General features: G+C 38.0%; 1 protein-coding gene across 1 annotated transcript in view; it reads left to right on the top strand.

Annotated features, from left to right (window-relative positions):
- The window catches only part of LOC132424436 (EGF-like and EMI domain-containing protein 1), a 131,204-nt gene that overhangs the window by 63,427 nt on the left and 47,277 nt on the right, over positions 1 to 20,500 (top strand). The window contains exons 10-11 of the mRNA XM_069540654.1: positions 761 to 889; positions 8,981 to 9,144. Of these exons, the coding sequence (XP_069396755.1) occupies positions 761 to 889; positions 8,981 to 9,144 (293 nt within the window). The remainder of the gene's footprint in view (positions 1 to 760; positions 890 to 8,980; positions 9,145 to 20,500) is intronic.

The raw sequence follows: 20,500 nt of genomic DNA, 5'->3' as shown, positions 1-20,500 counted from the left end.
TGGTAACCTCGAGCTTGAAAGCAAAGAAAAGAAGCCAAGTTTCCATATTAGCAGCATCTGGAAAGGTGTGGGTGGGTAGATGGCAGAGGTGATCTAAATGTAGTTTTACAATATTTAGCCAATTATGATAAAATGTCAATTTAAATGGTTACTAACCTTATCTCAACAGCTCTATTTACTCAAGTTAAGCTTAAAGTCATAGACATTTCCCCCACTTTATTTATTTTTAATGGAATACTAAGCACTTCCCCCCAAAACAACAAACCAAAGAAAACAGTTCTTTTCTTGACTTTGTCAATCTTTGTGCAGAATACCTTGGAACCCTCAAGACAGTCTTAGTTGCCTTCATTTCCAGTTAAAAATCCATGGCTTTTTTTCCTACATTTTCTTCCCATTTTTCAAAATAGAAGATGCAGTTTGTTTCTCACTAAGGTTAGTAACATATATAGAGCAAAAATGTTTAAGTAGTTCTGAAAATGTGAAGGCTAGAGTTTAAGGAACAAGGTAAATTTTGCATGTAAAACTTGTTAGCAGTTCTTCAGTCAGCATCATTTTAACTAGCTGTATCAGTAATTCCCCCAGCAATGATGATGCCATCCAAACTAGGAACAGGCCAGAGACTCTTCCTGAGTCTGCAAGTTACAGAGATTTTAATTACTGAGAATACATTCTAATAGAAAGACAAGCTTTTATTCTCTAACCATTTGTATCACAATGAGTATATTACACTGTATATCCACCTTCTCCATTTTCTTCATAGCTCGTTCCCCAGAGACCAGTGGGAAAGAGTATGACGGCATCTGTGATTGTCAGAACGTAGGCACGTGTGATCCTCTGAGCTGGCAGTGCGAGTGCCCCTCATGGGTTCATGGGAAAACCTGTGAAGACGGTAGGAATGGCTGGTCATATGAGACAGCTCTTTAAGTTCTTGATGTTTCTAATAGGAAATAAACAAAATGAAAGCTGCATCTCTACTTTTCAAGGTGGTCTTTTCTTTTTTTTTTAATATGGTTTTTATTCTTCAATTTGTTAATATGGTGTATCACATTGATTGATTTGCGTATATTGAAGAATCCTTGCATCCCTGGGATAAATCCCACTTGATCATGGTGTATGATCCTTTTAATGTGTTGTTGGATTCTGTTTGCTAGTATTTGGTTGAGGATTTTTGCATCTATATTCATCAGTGATATTGGTCTGTAATTTACTTTTTTGGAGTATCTTTGTCTGGTTTTGGTATCAGGGTGATGGTGGCCTCATAGAATGAGTTCGGGAGTGTTCCTTCCTCTGCAATTATTTGGAAGAGTTTGAGAAGGGTAGGTGTTATCTCTTCTCTAAATGTTTGATAGAATTTACCTGTGAAGCCATCTGGTCCTGGACGTTTGTTGGAAGACTTTTAATCACAGTTTCAATTTCGTTACTTGTGATTGGTCTGTTCATATTTTCTATTTCTTCCTGTTTCAGTCTTGGAAGGTTATACCTTTCTAAAAATTTGTCCATTTCTTCCAGGTTGTCCATTTTATTGGCATAGAGTTGCTTGTAGTAGTCTCTTAAGATGCTTTGTATTTCTGCGGTGTCTGTTGTAACTTCTCCTTTTACATCTCTAATTTTATGGATTTGAGTCCTCTCCCTCTTTTTCTTGATAAGTCTGGCTAATGGGTTATCAATTTTGTTTATCCTCTCAAAGAACCAGCTTTTAGTTGTATTGATCTTTGCTATTGTTTTCTTTGTTTCTATTTCATTTATTTCTCCTCTGATCTTTATGATTTCTTTCCTTCTGCTAACTTTGGGTTTTGTTTGTTCTTCTTTCTCTAGTTCCTTTAGGTGTAAGGTTAGATTGTTTATTTGAGATTTTTCTTGTCTCTTGAGGTAGGCTTGTATTGCTATAAACTTCCCTCTTAGAACTGCTTTTGCTGCATCCCATACGTTTTCGGTCATCGTGTTTTCATTGTCATTTGTTTCTAGGTATTTTTTGATTTCCTCTTTGATTTCTTCAGTGATCTCTTGGTTATTTAGTAACATATTGTTTAGCCTCCATGTGTTTGTGTTTTTAATGTTTTTTTCCCTGTAATTGATTTTTAATCTCATAGTGTTGTGGTCGGAAAAGATACTTGATATGATTTCAATTTTCTTAAATTTACTGAGGCTTGATTTGTGACCCGAGATGTGACCTATCCTGGAGAATGTTCTGTGTGCACTTGAGAAGAAAGTGTAATCTGCTGTTTTTGGATGTAATGTCCTATAAATATCAATTAAATCTACCTGGTCTATTGTGTCATTTAAAGCTTGTGTTTCCTTATTAATTTTCTGTCTGGATGATCTGTCCATTGGTGTAAGTGAGGTGTTAAAGTCCCCCACTATTATTGTGTCACTGTCGATTTCCTCTTTTATAGCTGTTAGCAGTTGCCTTATATATTGAGGTGCTCCTATGTTGGGTGCATATATATTTATAATTGTTATATCTTCTTGGATCAATCCCTTGGTCATTAGGTAGTGTCCTTCCTTGTCTCTTGTAACATTCTTTATTTTAAAGTCTATTTTATCGGATATGAGTATTGCTACTCCAGCTTTCTTTTGATTTCCATTTGCATGGAATATCTTTTTCCATCCCCTCACTTTCAGTCTGTATGTGTCCCTAGGTCTGAAGTGGGTCTCCTGTAGACAGCATATATAAGAGTCTTGTTTTTGTATCCATTCAGCAAGCCTGTGTCTTTTGGTTGGAGCATTTAATCCATCACGTTGAAGGTAATTATCGATATGTATGTGCCTATAACCATTTTCTTAATTTTCGGGGGTTTGTTTTTGTAGGTCCTTTTCTTCTCTTGTGTTTTCCACTTAGAGAAGTTCCTTTATCATTTGTTGTAGAGCTGGTTTGGTGGTGCTGAATTCTCTTAGCTTTTGCTTGTCTGTAAAGTTTTGATTTCTCCATTGAATCTGAATGAGATCCTTGCTGGATAGAGTAATCTTGGTTGCAGGTTCTTTCCTTTCATCACTTTAAGCATATCATGCCACTCTCTTCTGGCTTGTAGCGTTTCTGCTGAGAAATCAGCTGTTAACCTTATGGGAGTTCCCTTGAATGTTATTTGTTGTTTTTCCCTTGCTGCTTTCCATAATTTTTCTTTGTCTTTAATTTTTGCCAGTTTGATTACTATGTGTCTCGGCATGTTTCTCCTTGGGTTTATCCTGTATGAGACTCGCTACGCTTCCTAGACTTGGGTGGCTATTTTCTTTCCCATGTTAGGGAAGTTTTTGACTATAAGTTCTTCAAATATTTTCTCGGGTACTTTCTCTCTCTCTTCTCCTTCTGGAACCCCTACAATACAAATGTTGTTGCATTTAATGTTGTCCCAGAGGTCTCTTAGGCTGTCTTCATTTCTTTTCATTCTTTTTTCTTTATTCTGTTCTGCAGCAGTGAATTCCACCATTCTGTCTTCCAGGTCACTTATCCATTCTTCTGCCTCAGTTATTCTGCTATTGATTCCTTCTAGTGTATTTTTCATTTCAGTTATTGTATTGTTCATCTCTGTTTGTTTGTTCTTTAATTCATCTAGGTGTTTGTTCTTTAATTCTTCTAGGTCTTTGGTAAACATTTCTTGCATTTTCTCGATCTTTGCCTCCATTCTTTTTCCGAGATCCTGGATCATCTTCACTATCATTATGCTGAATTCTTTTTCTGGAAGGTTGCCTATCTCCACTTTATTTAGTTGTTTTTCTGGAGTTTTATCTTGTTCCTTCATCTGGTACATAGCCTTCTGCCTTCTCATCTTGTCTATCTTTCTGTGAATGTAGTTTTTGTTCCACAGGCTGCAGGATTGTAATTCTTCTTCAAGGTGGTTTTTCTAAATAAGTAAAGGGCTGTGTCTATATATACAAGAGCACAATTGCTTTGACTGATGAATGTGTAACAGAAAAAAATAACTGATACTTAAATCACCAACTGTGATCTAAGCAGGATGAATCCGATACAGAGAAAGCCTTTCTCATTTGCTGAGCAAATGTGGAGTTCGTGTGCAGAGGTTTACACATAGGGCCTGAGTGAATTGATTTGCTCTGCATAATAAAAGAATGAAGAAAATGAATCTCTTTGGGCAAGTCATGGAGGAAGTGAGATAAAAATCAGAGAAGAAAAGGAGAGGAGAGAAAGAGGAAAAGAGAGGATAAATGATGGTTGAGAAACTCACAAAATACCAATCCAATGAGTGCTGCCTGTGGATTTTTCATGGAAATCAGTCAGGAGACCACATTTTCTACATGGGTGGATAAAACACAAAAAAGAAACTGCTTGTACTGTCCCAGGAGTTGAAGGCAGAGAGTCGATGAAGATATAAGTCTTCAGGGATTGCCAGAAATCATGGGGAGTTTATTAGGTTCTCACAGGTCGTGAAACTGGGGAGATGGAAACCAAGTTTAGTTTGCTCTCAAAGTGGTGCAGGAAGACACCTCTAGTTGTTTATCCCCCGAACGATATTCATTCATTTATTCAAAAAATATATATTAAGTGCTTGCAAGGCACTGTGCCAGGTTTTATGATATGGTAACAAAACAAAAATAAAAAAGCTCCTGGTCCTTCTTCGTGGAACTTACAGTCCTGTTCAAAGCAGACATCGGTTACAAATGTTAGTAGGTATTTCAAATTAAATATTAATGTGTGCTTGGAAGTCAGACCATGAGAACCATACAGACTGTGTGAGCCAGGGAACAACTTCTAGAGAAGTGACCCTTAAGCAGAAGCCTGCAAAAGGAGGAGACATGAGACAGGGGAAGAGAGAGTGAGCCATGTGTTGCCCAGCTCTGAAGTGGGAAAGAGTGAGGTACATTAGAGGCACCTAAGGAAGGCCAGCTGGTGGAGCAAAAGTCAATGACATATTAGTGCAACATGAGGTCAGCCAGTGCAGGGACTCATCAGTCTTGTTACGTTTGGAGTTTTTAACCCAACAGCAATGGCAAGTCATTGCAGAATTTTTTGGCATGGATATAAAATCACAGGGTTGGTTTTTAAAAGAGCTCTCTAGCCTCGGTCCAATCAGATTGGAAATGTCTTACCTTTTGCAAGCTCCTTATCTTATGTAACAACCGCTCTAGTGAGGTTTGCATGTGGGTTAATATTCACTTCCTTTGTCTTTCTACCGTTTAGGATGCCCAAAAGGATTCTTTGGGAAGAGTTGCAAAAGGAAATGTAACTGTGCCAACAATGGCCATTGCCACAGGGTGTATGGTGCCTGTATGTGTGAGCCAGGGCGCTATGGGAGGTTTTGTCACCTGAGTAAGTCACAGGCACGAAATTTCCTCTCTGTGTGTAAGCAAGGAAGCTCAGAAAAATACTGAAAATACTTTAGTGTCAACTTAAAGGAAGACACCCAACATAAGAGCTGTGAGCTTAAGTTTTATTCAGAGTCTTGCTGAAGACTAGAGCCTAGGAGACAGCACCTCAGTTTGCTCTGAGGAAACTGCTCCAAAGAGGTAGGGGAGAAGCCAGTCTATTTATATATATTTCTATCCTCCCATACACATCTCATTTAATTTTAGGGTTGACTTAACTGACACCACACCTGTTATATGATATTATACATTATCCTTTACTTACGTAAAATAAAATGCCTTATATATTATTAAAGAGAAAGTGCAGTAATATGAAATAGCCCATACATTTTTAAAATGTTATTGCCAAGTTATGTAAATCTGCATCTCTGTAAATGACATTTTAAGGTAATTAAAAAAAATAAACACTCTTTCTACTAATATATATATATATATATATATATATATATATATATATATATATACACACATGTTGGTAAAAGAATCTCGGTTCATTGAAATTTTTGCAGAAATATGCACCTAACCATCTAAGGGCCTGTTTATCCAAAGCACAGAGTGCCTCATCCTGTTTTTCATCCTGGATTCCCCTCAGGGTACACTATTCGTGCAGTGGGTTAGGACTTAACCCTTGTAGAACTGGGTGGTAAGCAGCACATCTCTGTTCTTCTTTGTTCATATTAGACAAAAGAAAAGAGTAAAACATATAACATATTTTATATGGTCATATCATATATATATATATATATATATATATATATATATATATATATATATATATATGAATGACAGTTTATGCTCTAATCTTTATTTAGCCTCCTTACATTATAGAATCTATATTTTGATGAATAAAAGAAAAATATTTCTGGAGTCTTTCCTTTTTATTTCCTAGTTAGGTTTACCTTGATTATTGAGAGAGGGTTGTTAATATTGGACATTCCACACTTTGTGAAAGTTGAATATCGAAGGCCCAGTACAGGTGTCTTTTATTTCTGGGTTCTAGTGCAAAACAATATCATTCCCTAAAATGTCTAAAACGTATTATTCATTTTGCATTTTGGCCAGCAATCACATTCTGCAAAGATGTGAGAAAACACAATCACTAATAAATGTTTCAGCTCACTGGTAACTTTTAAGTTGTCTCCCAATGGGACAGCTCTGGACACCTACCGACCATCCCATCTTGAAGCTGTGGGCAAGTACCAGGAGCCTCAAACAGTCTGTACCTCGCTCCCCCACCTATTCCATATGCCTGCCTCTGAAAATCCTTCCTGAGTGAACCTCAGTAATACTATGACCCTTTTTTAATAAGAGACCTTCTAGAGTCTCATATTGTATTTTTAGTTGAATGTCCATGGACCTTACCTACTTAAGAAAAGGCATGCTCCTTAAAAACAGAGAGTAAATTGTGAATTCTCCAATAACAGAGCCAGTGAAGGCATCACAGAAAACTGAGCCTGAGTCATGAGGAAAGGCTTGGACAAGCAAAGGGAAGAGAAGGGGAGAAGACATGGGTAAATGAGAAAATGGAGATGCCAATGGTATGTTCCAGAGCATCAGATACTTCCTGGAACATGCCAAGGGAAGAAAACTCACCTAGAAACAAAGATAGCATGACTTCTGTTATTGTTCCTCTAGGGTAACAAGACACTCCCCATTTTTTAGTAATAACTTTTGAATATTTTGTAAGCTAATACCAGATGTTTTGGCAAAAACATTTAAGTCGTAATTTATCTGCTCAAAAATTTAAAAAGCAGATGGTGGTGGTGGCAGTGGCGGTTAGCATTTGGAATGTGACCCTCTTTAGAAAATCATACATATTCCAGTTCTTCAGGACTCTTATTGCTCAGACTTGAGGCTTCATTTATTAATGCCACTTGCCTGGCCCTAAGAAGCTTGAACTTGCAACCCTATATTAGTTTTCTAGAGCTGTCGCAATGAAGTACCACAAATTGAGTGCCTTAAACAACAGAAACGCATTGCCTCACAGTTCTGGAGGCTGGTAGTCTGGGATCAAGGTGTTGGCAGATCCTGCTCCCTCTGCAGGTGCTAGGGAAGGATCTGTTCCAGCCTCTTCCCTAGCTTCCTATAGTTCTTTGGCTTGTGACAGCAGAACTCCAACATTCTCATGGCATTCTCCCTGTGTGAGTGCCTCTGTGTCCGAACCTCTCCTATTTATAAGGATACCAGTCATATTGGATTATAAGCCCATCCCACTTCAGTATGACCACATCTTAAGTGATTACATCAGCAAAGACACGATTTCCAAATGAGGTCACATTCTGAGGTACTGGAGGTAAGTACTTCAACATATGCATTTTGGAGGATACATTTCAATGCATAGCAAATCCTGAGAAGACACTGGATTGCTAAAAAATGTTACTTCTTCCACTTTTTCTTTTTTTTGTAAATATATTTCTCCAGTTCTATGTTCTTAATGTACCCAACTGTCACATTTAAGTATTCCATGGTGTCCAAGTTGTCCCCTGAACCACTGTTCTACAAGCTGAACCAGAAAGAGTAAGTAGGGCATGGAAGCCAGTCTAAGGAGGTGAGTGCTCTAGAATGAGCACGAGGTCCACATCAAGGAAGACAATAGCTCTGAGAGACCCTGGGGGCTTGGTGGGTCTGGGAAAGGTCTCAACACTAAGAAGATGCAGGAAGGATGATGGAGGTATCATATAATTTATCATCCAAATAGGATACTATTAACAGTGAAAAGGAGCCCTGTTAATAATTCTGTTCTGCTTTAAGGGGTAACTCTGTCCCTGGCAACTGAGACAAAGACCACCCTCCATGGCGGCATGGTAACCACCACTTCAAATTAGCTCTGCTAATAATAGCAAATATTAGCAGATGCTAATAATTTCCATCCATCAGAGAGTCAAGTGGTTTATTTTTGTTCTCTCCAAGCAGCTGTCCACACCAAAGCCTATATAGGTATATAATATAATTATTTTGATCCTGGAGGGCACTTGAAGGATCTTTTATTTGAGTCCTGTAGACACTTGTAATGGGGGAGCAAAAATTGTCAGAGTTATATTTTGGAAAGGGAATTGAATTACTATAACTCCTCAAAGAGAGAACTAAGATATGGTATGTTTTCCTGAATGCAAAGGTGAGACTTTCTCAAATTAGAATTCCTGTGCTGACTAGCATCCCTAAAACTCAAAGTCATGGGGAAAATAGTGAAGGAAAGGCGAGCACCATTTGCCAAAGATGTGGCCAAGATAATGCTGCCGTCAGGATGAAAGTTTCGTGTCATCTACACGATGTAAAATTATTTCGGATTACCGTATAATGAAAGGGAATGAAAACAATGGCAAGCTTTCCCATCAATGCTTGTCCATCATCGCCGTGCTGCGGCAGGATGAATACAGGGCCTGGCAGGCCTTAGCAGTCCTTGGAGAATATTAAATACAGGCACCAATGGAGCGCATTGAGAAGCAATTTCTCTCCCGGAAGCCCTAAAGCCTTTTAAGTAGTTCAGGCTTCACTGTTCACATCCAGTTGCCAAAAAGCAAATGAATTGCCTGATTTGAAAGACATTTGTTTCCCTAATTTTTTGGCAGTCAGGATGATCCCCTTGTTTTACCCATAATCAGGCCCCACAGAACTACATGACTGTGTACTAACAATGTGAAAGAAACAATGTGGTTTTCAGGTGACCGGGTTGCCTCAATCTGCTTGCAGACGGTCCCAGGGGAGCCTGTGGAGCTGGCTGTTCTTCAGAATGTCAGTGTGTGGAGGAGAACACCCTGGAATGCAGTGCCAAAAATGGCAGTTGCACCTGCAAATCTGGTTACCAAGGCAACAGATGACAGAAAGGTACTATCTGACTATAAATTTTCTTTCTTCTCTAATAACAATGCTCAGCTTTTGTTTAGCACCATACGATCGTTAATTCGTTAATCCACCAGAGTCCTCAGGAGAGCAGTAAACTTTATTAATCCCCTATTTGCAGGTGAGGAAACTGAGACATGGGGCAATAAAGTCATTTAACCTTGTTTTCTTAGCCTCTGATGTTAGCTGTCCCCTTGCTGACTTGAGCAAGGGAAGAAAGATCACATTGCAGAGAATCTTATCCTAAGGAGATGAGAGCTGGCCAATCACTTCTTTGAGCTTAGCTAATCAAGTAAGGGCTGCTAGCTTCCAGAGTTAAAGAATCATTTTCTTTATATCTAAAGATAGACTATTCAAATAAATACAAGAGAAACCACAGAAAATTTTTGGAAAATTTAAATATGGCTATCAGTGTGGTCCTTTCTCAAATTTCTAAACAATTTCTTTATAAATCTGTAAGTTTATGTGCAGCATAATTCCAATGATAAGTAACATGTATAGATATATATGTGTGTGTAGGTGCATATAAAATTTGGAAAAAGGTATTCCAAGATGTTAGTAATGGCTCTCTCTGGTTCACGGACTCACGGAATGCTTCTCCCAATGCATCTACATGGCTCTCTCGTTTTCTCAAAAACTTGTATTTTACCTTTTCACTGAATCTTGTCAGTACAAACCTACTTCAAATTGCAACTTGCCAAGTCTCCTTGAACTTTTGCATTTTTCCAAAGTGCTTACCGTATACTCTCATTATTATTATTATGCCTAATATTTATTGCCTGCCCTTCCTCCTAGAAGCTAAGCTCCAACAAGGGGAGGATAGCTATTCAGTTTTTTCACCAAAGTATCCCCAAACTCCCAAAACAATCAGGACATATAGAAGTTACTCAATAAGTATTTTATTAAATGAATATATAAATGTGAATCATCAATTTTTATTCTTTATTCATTTTTCTCATACATTCTGAATTGAGTACATGTTACTGTATTATTTAGGGGAAATTATCACAGCATTTTTTTTTCTCTTCAATACACAGCAGAACTGAACATATAACAAATACAATTATCATAACCAATGGCAAGTGAACTTTTTGCCTTTGAAGTGATCCAAAGTGATCTTGTTTAAAATCAGGAGAGAGGGACTTCCCTGGCAGTATAGTGGTTAGGACTCCACGCTTCCACTGCAGGGGGTGCAGGTTCAATCCCAAGTTGGGGAACTAAGATCCCACATGTCAATAAATAAATAGGTAAATTAAATCAGGGGGAGATAATAGGGTTGTAAGGAAGCTGTCATACTGTTGGGTCCACTTACAAAGGCAGGGACTGGGGTGGGAGGTTGTCCTTGGCTCTCGTGTATTACATGTTCCTCCATGCATTGTCATCTTCAAAGGGTCTGCATGGCTTGTTCAAGCTGACTGAAAGGGAGTAAGGGTCTTCCAGGTTGCCTGTGGCTGTGGAACTGGCTATGGAACTAGAGTATGTGAACAGCAATGTTCATCAAGATTTTGTAGAGATTAGGGCTATACATGTAGCTGGATTGTGACTTTCTAGGCAATGGGGAAGAGAAGTTGGGGAAACAGAAGGCTGACATTACACGAATGCCTTTAGTAGGGTATGAGTGTGGGTCCCATTCCAATATCTAAGCCTCCTTCTGCTTCAACTGGTTTTTAAACCTAGAGTCAGCCCCTTATTCATTCGCCCCCTAGAGAAGTCGTGCCCTAGAAGTCAACACATGGGAGACAATACCATATACACACACCTGGGTAAATTTAATTTACTCTGATAACATTTTCTCCAAGCAACTGCTGAATATACTATATTGGAAAATGCTTCTGAGATTCCCACTGTGAAGGAAAATGAGTTGAAAGTATATGTAAATCAGCAAACTAGAGGTCACCATCATCTCAGGAAAACATATTATTTTTCAGTCAGATAACTTTGTCCAATTCTGATATTTTTGTGTAACCACAAAATGAAATTATGACTCAGACTGGAGCGGGTGAACGGGATCGCCATGATTGGCAGCTGAAATCAAGGCTAAAAATGCTTTCTAAGTGTCGTTGCATGATGAAAATCAGGCCTGTTGTTCTTCTTTCTGTTTTTTAAAAGAGTGAACTAGCCCAAGTGCTCCTAGAGCCAGACGTATCTTTAAAAATCTTGACTCCAGACCTGTGTCTAGATTGCAGATGAATAGTTAATTAAAGACTGCAAATTGTTTCAATGGCACTAATGAACAGTGCTCTCCACAATCAGCACCAGGCCTTGTTTAGCCCATCGGGGATGACTTTTAAGAGCGGAAGAGCTGGTTTCTATACTAATCTGTGAAATAGCAAAAAAGGGAGAGAGAGAGAGAGAGAGAGAAAAAAAAAAAAAAAGGTGTCTTTGCCTTGTTTTGATTAATTTGTTGCCTGGGGTATTTTGGACCCCAGCCGCAGGCAGACCTGAATGTAGAGGACTCTGGCCCAGCAAGCCTCTTGAGTCCATCTAAGGAGGCTTGTTCAACCTTTGTGTCACCATAAAAAGGACAGATTTTTGTTACAGTAGTTCCACACTGATGGCCTTGAAATTTTGAACACCAGTGGGTCTCTAAGAGTGGGTTAATTGACTTGAAAAGTGCTGAGTACTTAGTACTGCAACATAAGCTGGGTGTAGTGGCTGAGAGCAACAGTTTCACAAGTCGGATCTGGATTCGAATACTGACTTTGCTACTTATTAGCTGTGTGACCCAGAATAAGTCACTTAGCTCCTCCAAGCCTCAGTTTCTTATATAAATGGAGATAAAGTTGCTTATGTCGTACAGTGACTTTTATGGATATGTGAGCTAATTTATGTAAAGTGCTTGTCACAGAGGAAGTGATCAACAGACAGTAGCCAGGAATTGTATGAACATCCCAGAAAATTTAATAATTCTGTTATTCAAAGATTCTGCTTAGGACAAGAAGATACTTAACAGCCCAATGTGGTTTGATGTAACTTTCTGTAATTGTCACATGTTTAGGAAAGTTTCACTGTTTTCCCTGTGTTGAAAGCATGCTTTCCTCCAGGTTTCTAATTCCAGTGATTTCAATGGAGGCTGAAACCTCAGTGGTCCCTGTAGCATCAGCCATCCTTTTCTAGTTCAAAGGGCATCCAGTGAAGCAGCACAGTTCCTGTTTCTCCACCTTATACATTGCCCGCTCTTATAAAACACACAAATTACAAACCTCTTGGGTGATTATTCTGGCTTATGAAATAAGCAAAGACTGGGAGAACAGGATTCAGGTAAACATTTGGGGACAGCTTCCCAAGCACTACACCTCCCAAGCTTCCTTTACAAATTACATCTCATTTCAGATTTTGTGTGTGCAACTGCCTCCAAAGATATGTATCGAAATTGCTTCCATTGTTACATCTGCAAAACCACATTTTCAGCAAAAAGCCAACCTCTGTATCTGTGTTTCCAAAGTGACAAGATATGGCATCGTGCTGATTTCTTCAGGGAATAGTTTTGAAAGTGCTATAAATCCTTAGAGGCTACTCTGTTTCTTTCTTTGCAACTCATACACACTCACCCGCACACACACACACACACTTTTCCAACTCACTTAGGCAACAGCAGAAATCTGGGACCACCTTGAGATTTATTACAAGTCTTAGCTCCTTTCTTTCTCTCTCATTTTATAAGCCTGCCCTAACGGCCTCTGGGGACCAGATCGTCCGTTCTCCTGTGGACCCTGTGAGAATGAAGGTCAGTGCAACAAAAAAACTGGAAACTTTGAGTGTCTTCCCGGTTACACGGGAAAAACCTGTACCATACGAAAGTCATTAACTAGACAAGATGACCAACAAAGTTATTAAAATTGTTAGCTTTATAAATGCTTTTTAAAAACTGCTCTATGAGCTATGATAGAAGAGTATATGTTTAAATTACCTATTGTATAACAAACATCCCAATACTTGGTAACAAATCCTGTCAACAACAATTTATTATTTTTTTGATTCTGTGGATTGATAAGATAGTTCTCCTTCTGGTCTCACCTGGAATCACTAGTGGCTGCTTCTAGCAAGTAGATTAGCTGGGAACTGGGCTTGACTAGGCTTCTTAATCAGGGGAATCTGGCCTTTTCTATACATAGCACTTCCACAAGGTTAGCTTGGGCTTCCTCACTGCATGGCAGTCTCAAGACAGCAATCCAAGAAAGAGCATCCCAAAAGTGGGAAAGCAGAAGGTACAATGCATCAAAAAGCCTACCTTCAGAAGCCACACATAGTTACTTCTGCCACATGCTATTGGTTAAGTCATAAGGACATACAGATTCAAGGGGAGGAGAAAGAGATTCTACCTCCTGATGGATGAGAGGAGTAGCAAAATCTCGTGGCAAAAGACCTGCAAGCTGGGAGATATTGTTGCAGCCATCTTTGGAACCAATCTATCATAACATTACTATTTAAAGTTATACTGAAAGGCACTTTAAGAATCTGCTAGACTGTATTTATCATTCTTGTCAGAGAGAGAGCAGATTATAGACTGATAAAAAGTGATTAGTTAAACTCAATCTGCTTCAAAGAGCCAGTAGAACTACTTCCTTGCTATCTCTTTTTCTGCTTGTGATTCTTACCCTGACTGTATTGCATTCTCTACTCCATCCACGTTGAAACAGGGTAACCTGAGAACTTGAGGACAGCTGTGGGCTGGATGGTAATGATGGTATTTTTCCATTACTATTTCAAATGTGTCTGATAAAGGTTAGCAAAACTCTATTGTTTGGATTGTCTATGATGTTATGAGGTGCGAACAGTGATCTGAATTAGCTTCCAGTGCTTAGAACTTTCTATAAACCAACAAGCAAATAAAACCAGAAACTTAAACATAAATATAAAAAGTAACACCAGGATAGTATTTAGCACTTAGCCAATCATCTGATCATTTGGGAAAATGCATTACTGCTCCTAAGGATAACCCTCAAGCAAGAGTGATAGGACAAGGTCGTTGCCTGATGATTTTTCTGGATATAACTAGATCAGTGTATACTTTAGGACTGTCATTCTGGCACTGTTGACAGGCCTTTCAACAGTATAAAAGTTTGCTGGTGCAGCAATTGGCTATCCCTAACCTACTTGTTTGCTTTAAAAAAAAGCTTAAAGGTAAGAATTTACATATTCAAAAGGTAGTTACTTGCTATTTCCACAGCGAAGTGACATTTTCTCTTGTCTAACTCAACTTTAATGGAATAATTATTAAGCAGATAGTGATATATCTGTTCCAATTGTCAGGTGATATAAACACACTATTTAGAAACAAGTGGAGAGATAAACTACTCATTCTTTAAAACATTAATTTTAATAGTTATGTTACAACTCTTCCATTCTAAGATTTCAAAACCCAGGAGAATATGTCATGATAATCCTGAGTGATTTGGGGTGACAATTCTAATTTTATTGTCAGTCTGATACATGAGATAATGTATTGGGTTGGATAGGCAAAAATATGCCCCATCTTCTAGTACCGTTCAACTTTAGTGTTATATGCTATCATCTGATTTCACAAACAAAGGTACAAACACAAATTATATAATCATCATAATAGGATATTTAGGAAAATAAATGGAACCAAAGGATAGGACTCATTAAAAATTCTTCATGTATACTCCACAAGGAATGTGTGTGCTATTTAAAAAGGGGCTTATGTTTGAAGGAAAGTATACAACAGTTTTCTAAATACCCTGTAAATGGTGCTTACGGAATTTTAAAACTTATTTATTCTGCATAATGAACTTAAAAATACTTATAGGCTATACAAAGTAATATGTTTTAGAAAGCAGGAGAGATGAAAAAGCTATTTCTAAAGATATTGGCTTTATATAAATTCCAATTTTTGGAAGTTATAAATACAAATACTTGGGCAAAATAATTCTTTTTTAAAAAGGGTTTTATTTCACTGTGTGAAAACTCTCTGGATTATGGTAGATTGTATTTTTTTCTTTCTGCTTCCTAGACAGTATCGGGGCTGGGGGCAGCTGTGGCTGCATGGGCACTCATACCCTTGCTGAGAATGTATCGTCTCTGAGAAAGTTTAGCCTCATATATCAGGCCTTTTACCAAATCATCTCAGAAGTGATCCCAACTTTTTCTTGATCCCAGAATTGTTTATAATAGTCAAAGTACAAAATAAAAATACCCTGAATATCCACCAGAAGGAGAAAGAGTAAACAAATCATTATAACACATCAGTGGACTATTCTGAGGCCATTAAGATTCATGTTTTGGAAGAATGTGTAATGTCAGGAGAATTGACATTAAATTGACATTAAAAGTTGTATATAGAGAATGCTCCAAATTTGTAAAAACCTGTATGCATGTATGTATGTGGAAAATTGTAGTAGAAAGGACAGCAGTTGTTAACAGTGGCCATATCTAGACAGCGGGACTATTAGTGAGTATTTTTCTCCTTTTTACATTCCTGTCGTTCCCATATGTACTACTTTACTATTTTTCCCCTTTACAAGGGAAAAAATACATCATCTTCAGACCAATCAGTTACTAAATATCTAAGTAAGATAGCTGTCTGTTCCTAAAGTATTGTCTGGTGATCTTAACTGTTCCCATACAGTGAAGATGTTTTTTCTTCAGTCTAATTGATCTTGTTGCTCTTTTAATTTCAGACTGTTTTCTCCTGTTTCAGATGAGGTGGATATTGAGCATAGCTTGGCAGCACTACTAAAATGCTTTAAAAAAAAAGTGATAAATGAAAGAACATAGTAATGTTTCCTCTGGACACTTCATTTCCCTTTTTCCAGAAATCTTATTTTCTATCCCTCAGTCATTGTTATTACTTCTCTGAATTCTGCCATGTTTTTATGAGTGTTTACAAAATAGCCCCCTTCACTATTGAAGGAGAGGAAACTAGAGAGAATAGGGGAGAAGACGTTGGAAGGGAGATACCAATTCCAAATACAACTTTGCTTTAAACATTACATGATCAAACATCATGAAATGATGAATCATCATGAGGTGATGATGGTCAAACATCATCAAACGTCATGAAAACCCTAATGAACACAAGTGTGAACCTTCTGTAGATAAAAGCTTGTAAATGTTTAACAACTTATTCTCTGAAATAAAAACCCTGGTTTGTATAATTTGACGATTTCCCCTGCGATACTCCCACAGGGGAAATTTCAAGCAACCAATGTGGTGTCAACTGGCACACAAAATTCCTGAAAATTTAACAGGTTGCAGTTTAACCATTGGCTTTCCAAGCTGGTAGTAACAGCTCCAGTGTACCACTGGCTGGCAAATAATTGTATTCTGAACGCTCTTAGGAATCTGAATGATTTCTTAACACTTACTTTCTCTTTTGAAATTAAGAGTTGATAACTTTGCAGGTGTTGATTTTACTTTCCTGTTTCTAAACAGGTGACTAATTTGACCTTTTGGGTTGAATTAAATTAACCAACAAATCAAAAAACAGAAATTTCTCTCTCAGACTAGTCTATTTTATTTTTGAAAGAAAAATCAATTGTTCAGCTTAATTGATTCAGGAGTCAAAAAATAGGGACTTCCCTGGTGGTCCAGTGGTTAGGAATCAGTCTTGCAATGCAGGGGACACTGGTTCGACCCTTGGTGGTGGAGCTGGGATCCCACATGCCACGGGGCAGCTAAGCCTGGCACCGCAACGGGAGAGCCGGCGTGCCCCAGCTGTGGAGCCCGCGGGCTCTGGAGCCCTCATGCCACAACTAGAGAAGCCCACACACTGCAACGGGGAGCCTGCATGCCGCAATGAAAGATCCCACATGCCACAACTAAGACCTCATGCAGCCAATCAGTAAATAAATAAAAATATTTATAAATAAATAAACACAAAAAAGTTGCGTTGCTATGTGTGTAGACACATACCCCCTTTCTCTAAAGTTCACGTAGCTGGAGTATTGACTCAGATCTCAAGGGACCCAATGAGCCCTCAAACAACCACTACGCTGTTTTCCAACTTCCTGTAACACACCTACCCTAAACCAGGGTTAGAATTTCCTTTATGACATACTGTTATAAAAAGAGAAAAAGGCAATTATCTAAGGCAGAAAAAAAAAAGAGTACTTGTAATGTAAAATAAGATAAAGCAAACAAAAAACTATTAGTAGAACAATTTTGAGTGTTAAGCATCACCAAGCACAAAGAGGTGAGGTGCAATAATATGCTTCGAACCTCTCTGAAGCAATCCTCAATTTGATTTTTAAAGTTGCTGTAAAATAAATTGATTTAAATAATACATCTCCCATGCTTCCCAGCAGTGAGATGCATATCCTTTACCAATCTGGTTCTCAGCAGGCGGTCCAGCCTGATGAAGCATCAGCAAAATGTCAGCTCCCACAGAGAAGTGCGACAAGAGGCGACACCAAAGCAGTGAAAGGCCTTTCAAAAAGCTATTGTGCAAATTCAGTTTTAAAATAGGGATGTGGTTGAGGACTGATGGTTATGTCATTACCAATTCATTCATCTCCCCATCTTCTGCAGGAATGGAACGGAGTCACGGCTTAACACTGAGGAGTGGTGGGTCTAGGAGCTGTTCTTTCCCCTATTCTTATCAAGTTCCATAATGTCCCAGTTAGATCTTTTTAAAAAAAGTTAATCCTGTTATTACTTTATAACCCTCAACAAATTACTGATGCCTTACAAAATTCCATAGTTTAAGCTCATCATAATTTTGACTACTCTCACCTGTACCCCACATACCTTCATCATTCTCCCACGCACCATGTGCTTTTGAAACATGGTGCTATTGTTCATTCCTCTTCCCTTAAATCCATTTTTTCTTCCTTCATTTTTGTTGCCTGTTAGAATTCTTCAGGGATTTTTATTTTTCAGTGTATGTAAACAAACAAACAAAAACACTAAATCCCTTCCTTCTGTAGTATTGCCCGTTGTAGTGTATTATAATTGTCTGTTTACACATGATTAAAACTATCATTCATTTTTGTATTCCCCAGCTCTTGATTTACAAGGGATGCTCATTAAAAATTTGCTAGATTCAATTAAATAACATTCTTGACAACTTCGTAGAGCAGTTTGGGATTAAAGTTTCATAGAAATAATCCACCAAGTCAAAAAAAGACATGAGAAACAGAGTTTATGCTACTGAAAAATATTCAGTAGTCTACACTAAACCAGGTTAAATTGCTAGGACTTTTAAGATGACAGCAGTGGTACAAGGAGAAGGGAGGTTTTTGCTAGAGCCCAGCACCACAGCTTTGTTGATGCTCAGTTTCTGAAAGCACTTTTCAGAAGTTTTTCAAAGGTTTTGATGACTAACATCAAACACCAATGAAGTTTTTTACAGTTCTTTAGCTTCTCAAGAGTCTGGATTTATTTTTTTCTGTCCTCACCTCCAATATATTCAATCCTTTCTTCTGAATATAACAGAGCCACATTAGAATAGTGAATAAATGTCTCTGGCTTTTAGTTTTTGTAAAAAAAGGAAAGGATTTAACTAGATAATATGTAATATCTATGTAATAATATATAATCCAATGTGTAGTAACACAAGATGATAATTATAGGTATATGCTGTATAATGATAATAAATTACTCAAAGCTCATGTTAATTGAGTGCCCATTCTGTGTTCACTGTGCTACGTGTTTTTCATCAATTCACTCACCTAACCCTCTGAACAACTAATTGTGCCTGGTACTCTTACTATTCCCATTTTATGAATGAGGAAGCTGACTCTAGGCAGAACTAAGTAACTTGTCAGGGCTCATATAATTAGCAACTGAGGACTAGATAATCAGTGAAGTTCATACAAACACTAGATATCTCTAAAGTGAGACTGTAGTTATCAATATTAAGTAGTAGAGCTGCCTGCTTATAAAAATTTAAAGAAAATAGAGAAAAATTAGATTCCATAGAAAAACCTAAGTGGTCAGGAAGTTTCATTAAGCTTGTTCTTTTTTTGGCCCCGCGTTTGTAGGTTGCAAAAAGAGTGACTGACATAGCCAAGAGCACTGTTGAAATGTAAAGAGCCATAACAGCCTACGCTCAGTTTAATGATGGAGGGAGGATGCTTTTTGTTTGTCTGTAGGCAGCTTGTCCAACCTATTTCCACAGCTTAAGCTGCCTGCTGCCCCACATTAGTAATGATAGCTCTCAATGGGACCGTGATACCAGCCAGCGTACCTGCCTGTCCAGCTGGACTGAGCCTGCTGGCAGATGCTGTAAATCAGAAGCTGATTACAAGTCCTGTTCATCATCTAACATAAATAACGACCCAAAGAGTTTTTCTTTACATTATGCACTTGCTGAGTGGTCTCAGTGCTTTTCGTTTTTATAGGGCTGCCCAAACTCAACCATGTTTAACATTCTCTTTGCGTGTTGGTAAATATAGCTGGCTAGCTGCCTACCATAATCCATGATTGCTCTTGCTGCTTTCTTCCAGAGGCCTAAATTGAATATCTGGCAGAGCACAAAATAAATTCTTATTTCTACACAGTGAGTCATCCAGAAGTTCTGCATTCCAGTACACACACCTTTCATATAGATACACACAGACCCTTCGTGCATTATTAGTTTGTTTCATGATCCACTGTGTTTTGGAATTTTCTATCTACAATGGCTGAATATTTAGTTTTACTTGTTGGACATGTATTCGTTCTAGTACTGTAATTCCTTAGTACTTAAATAGAAGGGTCAGTATGACATACAGAATACTTTATGTTCTAATTTGTTTTTTGATAGGACTGTGTCCAGTTATCATTGTTTCCTTCACAAGCAAAGACCTTGTAAGTCCTGTCCTTCTATCTTTCTCCACTTGCAATAGGTAGGTACTTATTTTGCCTTAGTTTCCTCATCTGTCAAATGTGACTAACAAAGGACCCAGCTTACTAGATTCTTATGAGGATTAAATAGGTTAATACGTATTATACCTTTGGAAGGGCATTTAGCACATAGTTACACTGGTAAATTATAAGCTAAAACCCTCTCTCCTTAAAGAAAGCTCTACCAATCTTGGAAAATTAGTCTGTAGCATTTGTTATATACCCTCAAAGTGACCAAACATGTACCAATCACAAAACTAGATTAGCACTTCCTCAGGAAGACCTGAATAAATTGTCTAGCACACAGTGACTTGAAGTTTCTTCTGCAAATCTGAGGCAACAACAAGAAAAACATTCCATTTTGTGTCCTGCTATCTAGTCAATATTTTTTTAATCCTCATGATAACCTTGTGGGATAGGGACTATTATTATCCTTTCTTCCAGGTAGGGAGAGTGAGGCACAGAGAAGCAAAGTAATTTGCCTAAGGCCACATGGTTAGTAAGTAAGGATGTTAGGATTGGAACTCAAGTCACAGGTTTTAGTGAAGAGGTA

The sequence above is a fragment of the Delphinus delphis genome, chromosome 4 (assembly GCF_949987515.2).
Source record: "Delphinus delphis chromosome 4, mDelDel1.2, whole genome shotgun sequence".
Classification (NCBI taxonomy): Eukaryota; Metazoa; Chordata; class Mammalia; order Artiodactyla; family Delphinidae; genus Delphinus; species Delphinus delphis.
This window is presented reverse-complemented; position numbering and strand designations above follow the sequence as displayed.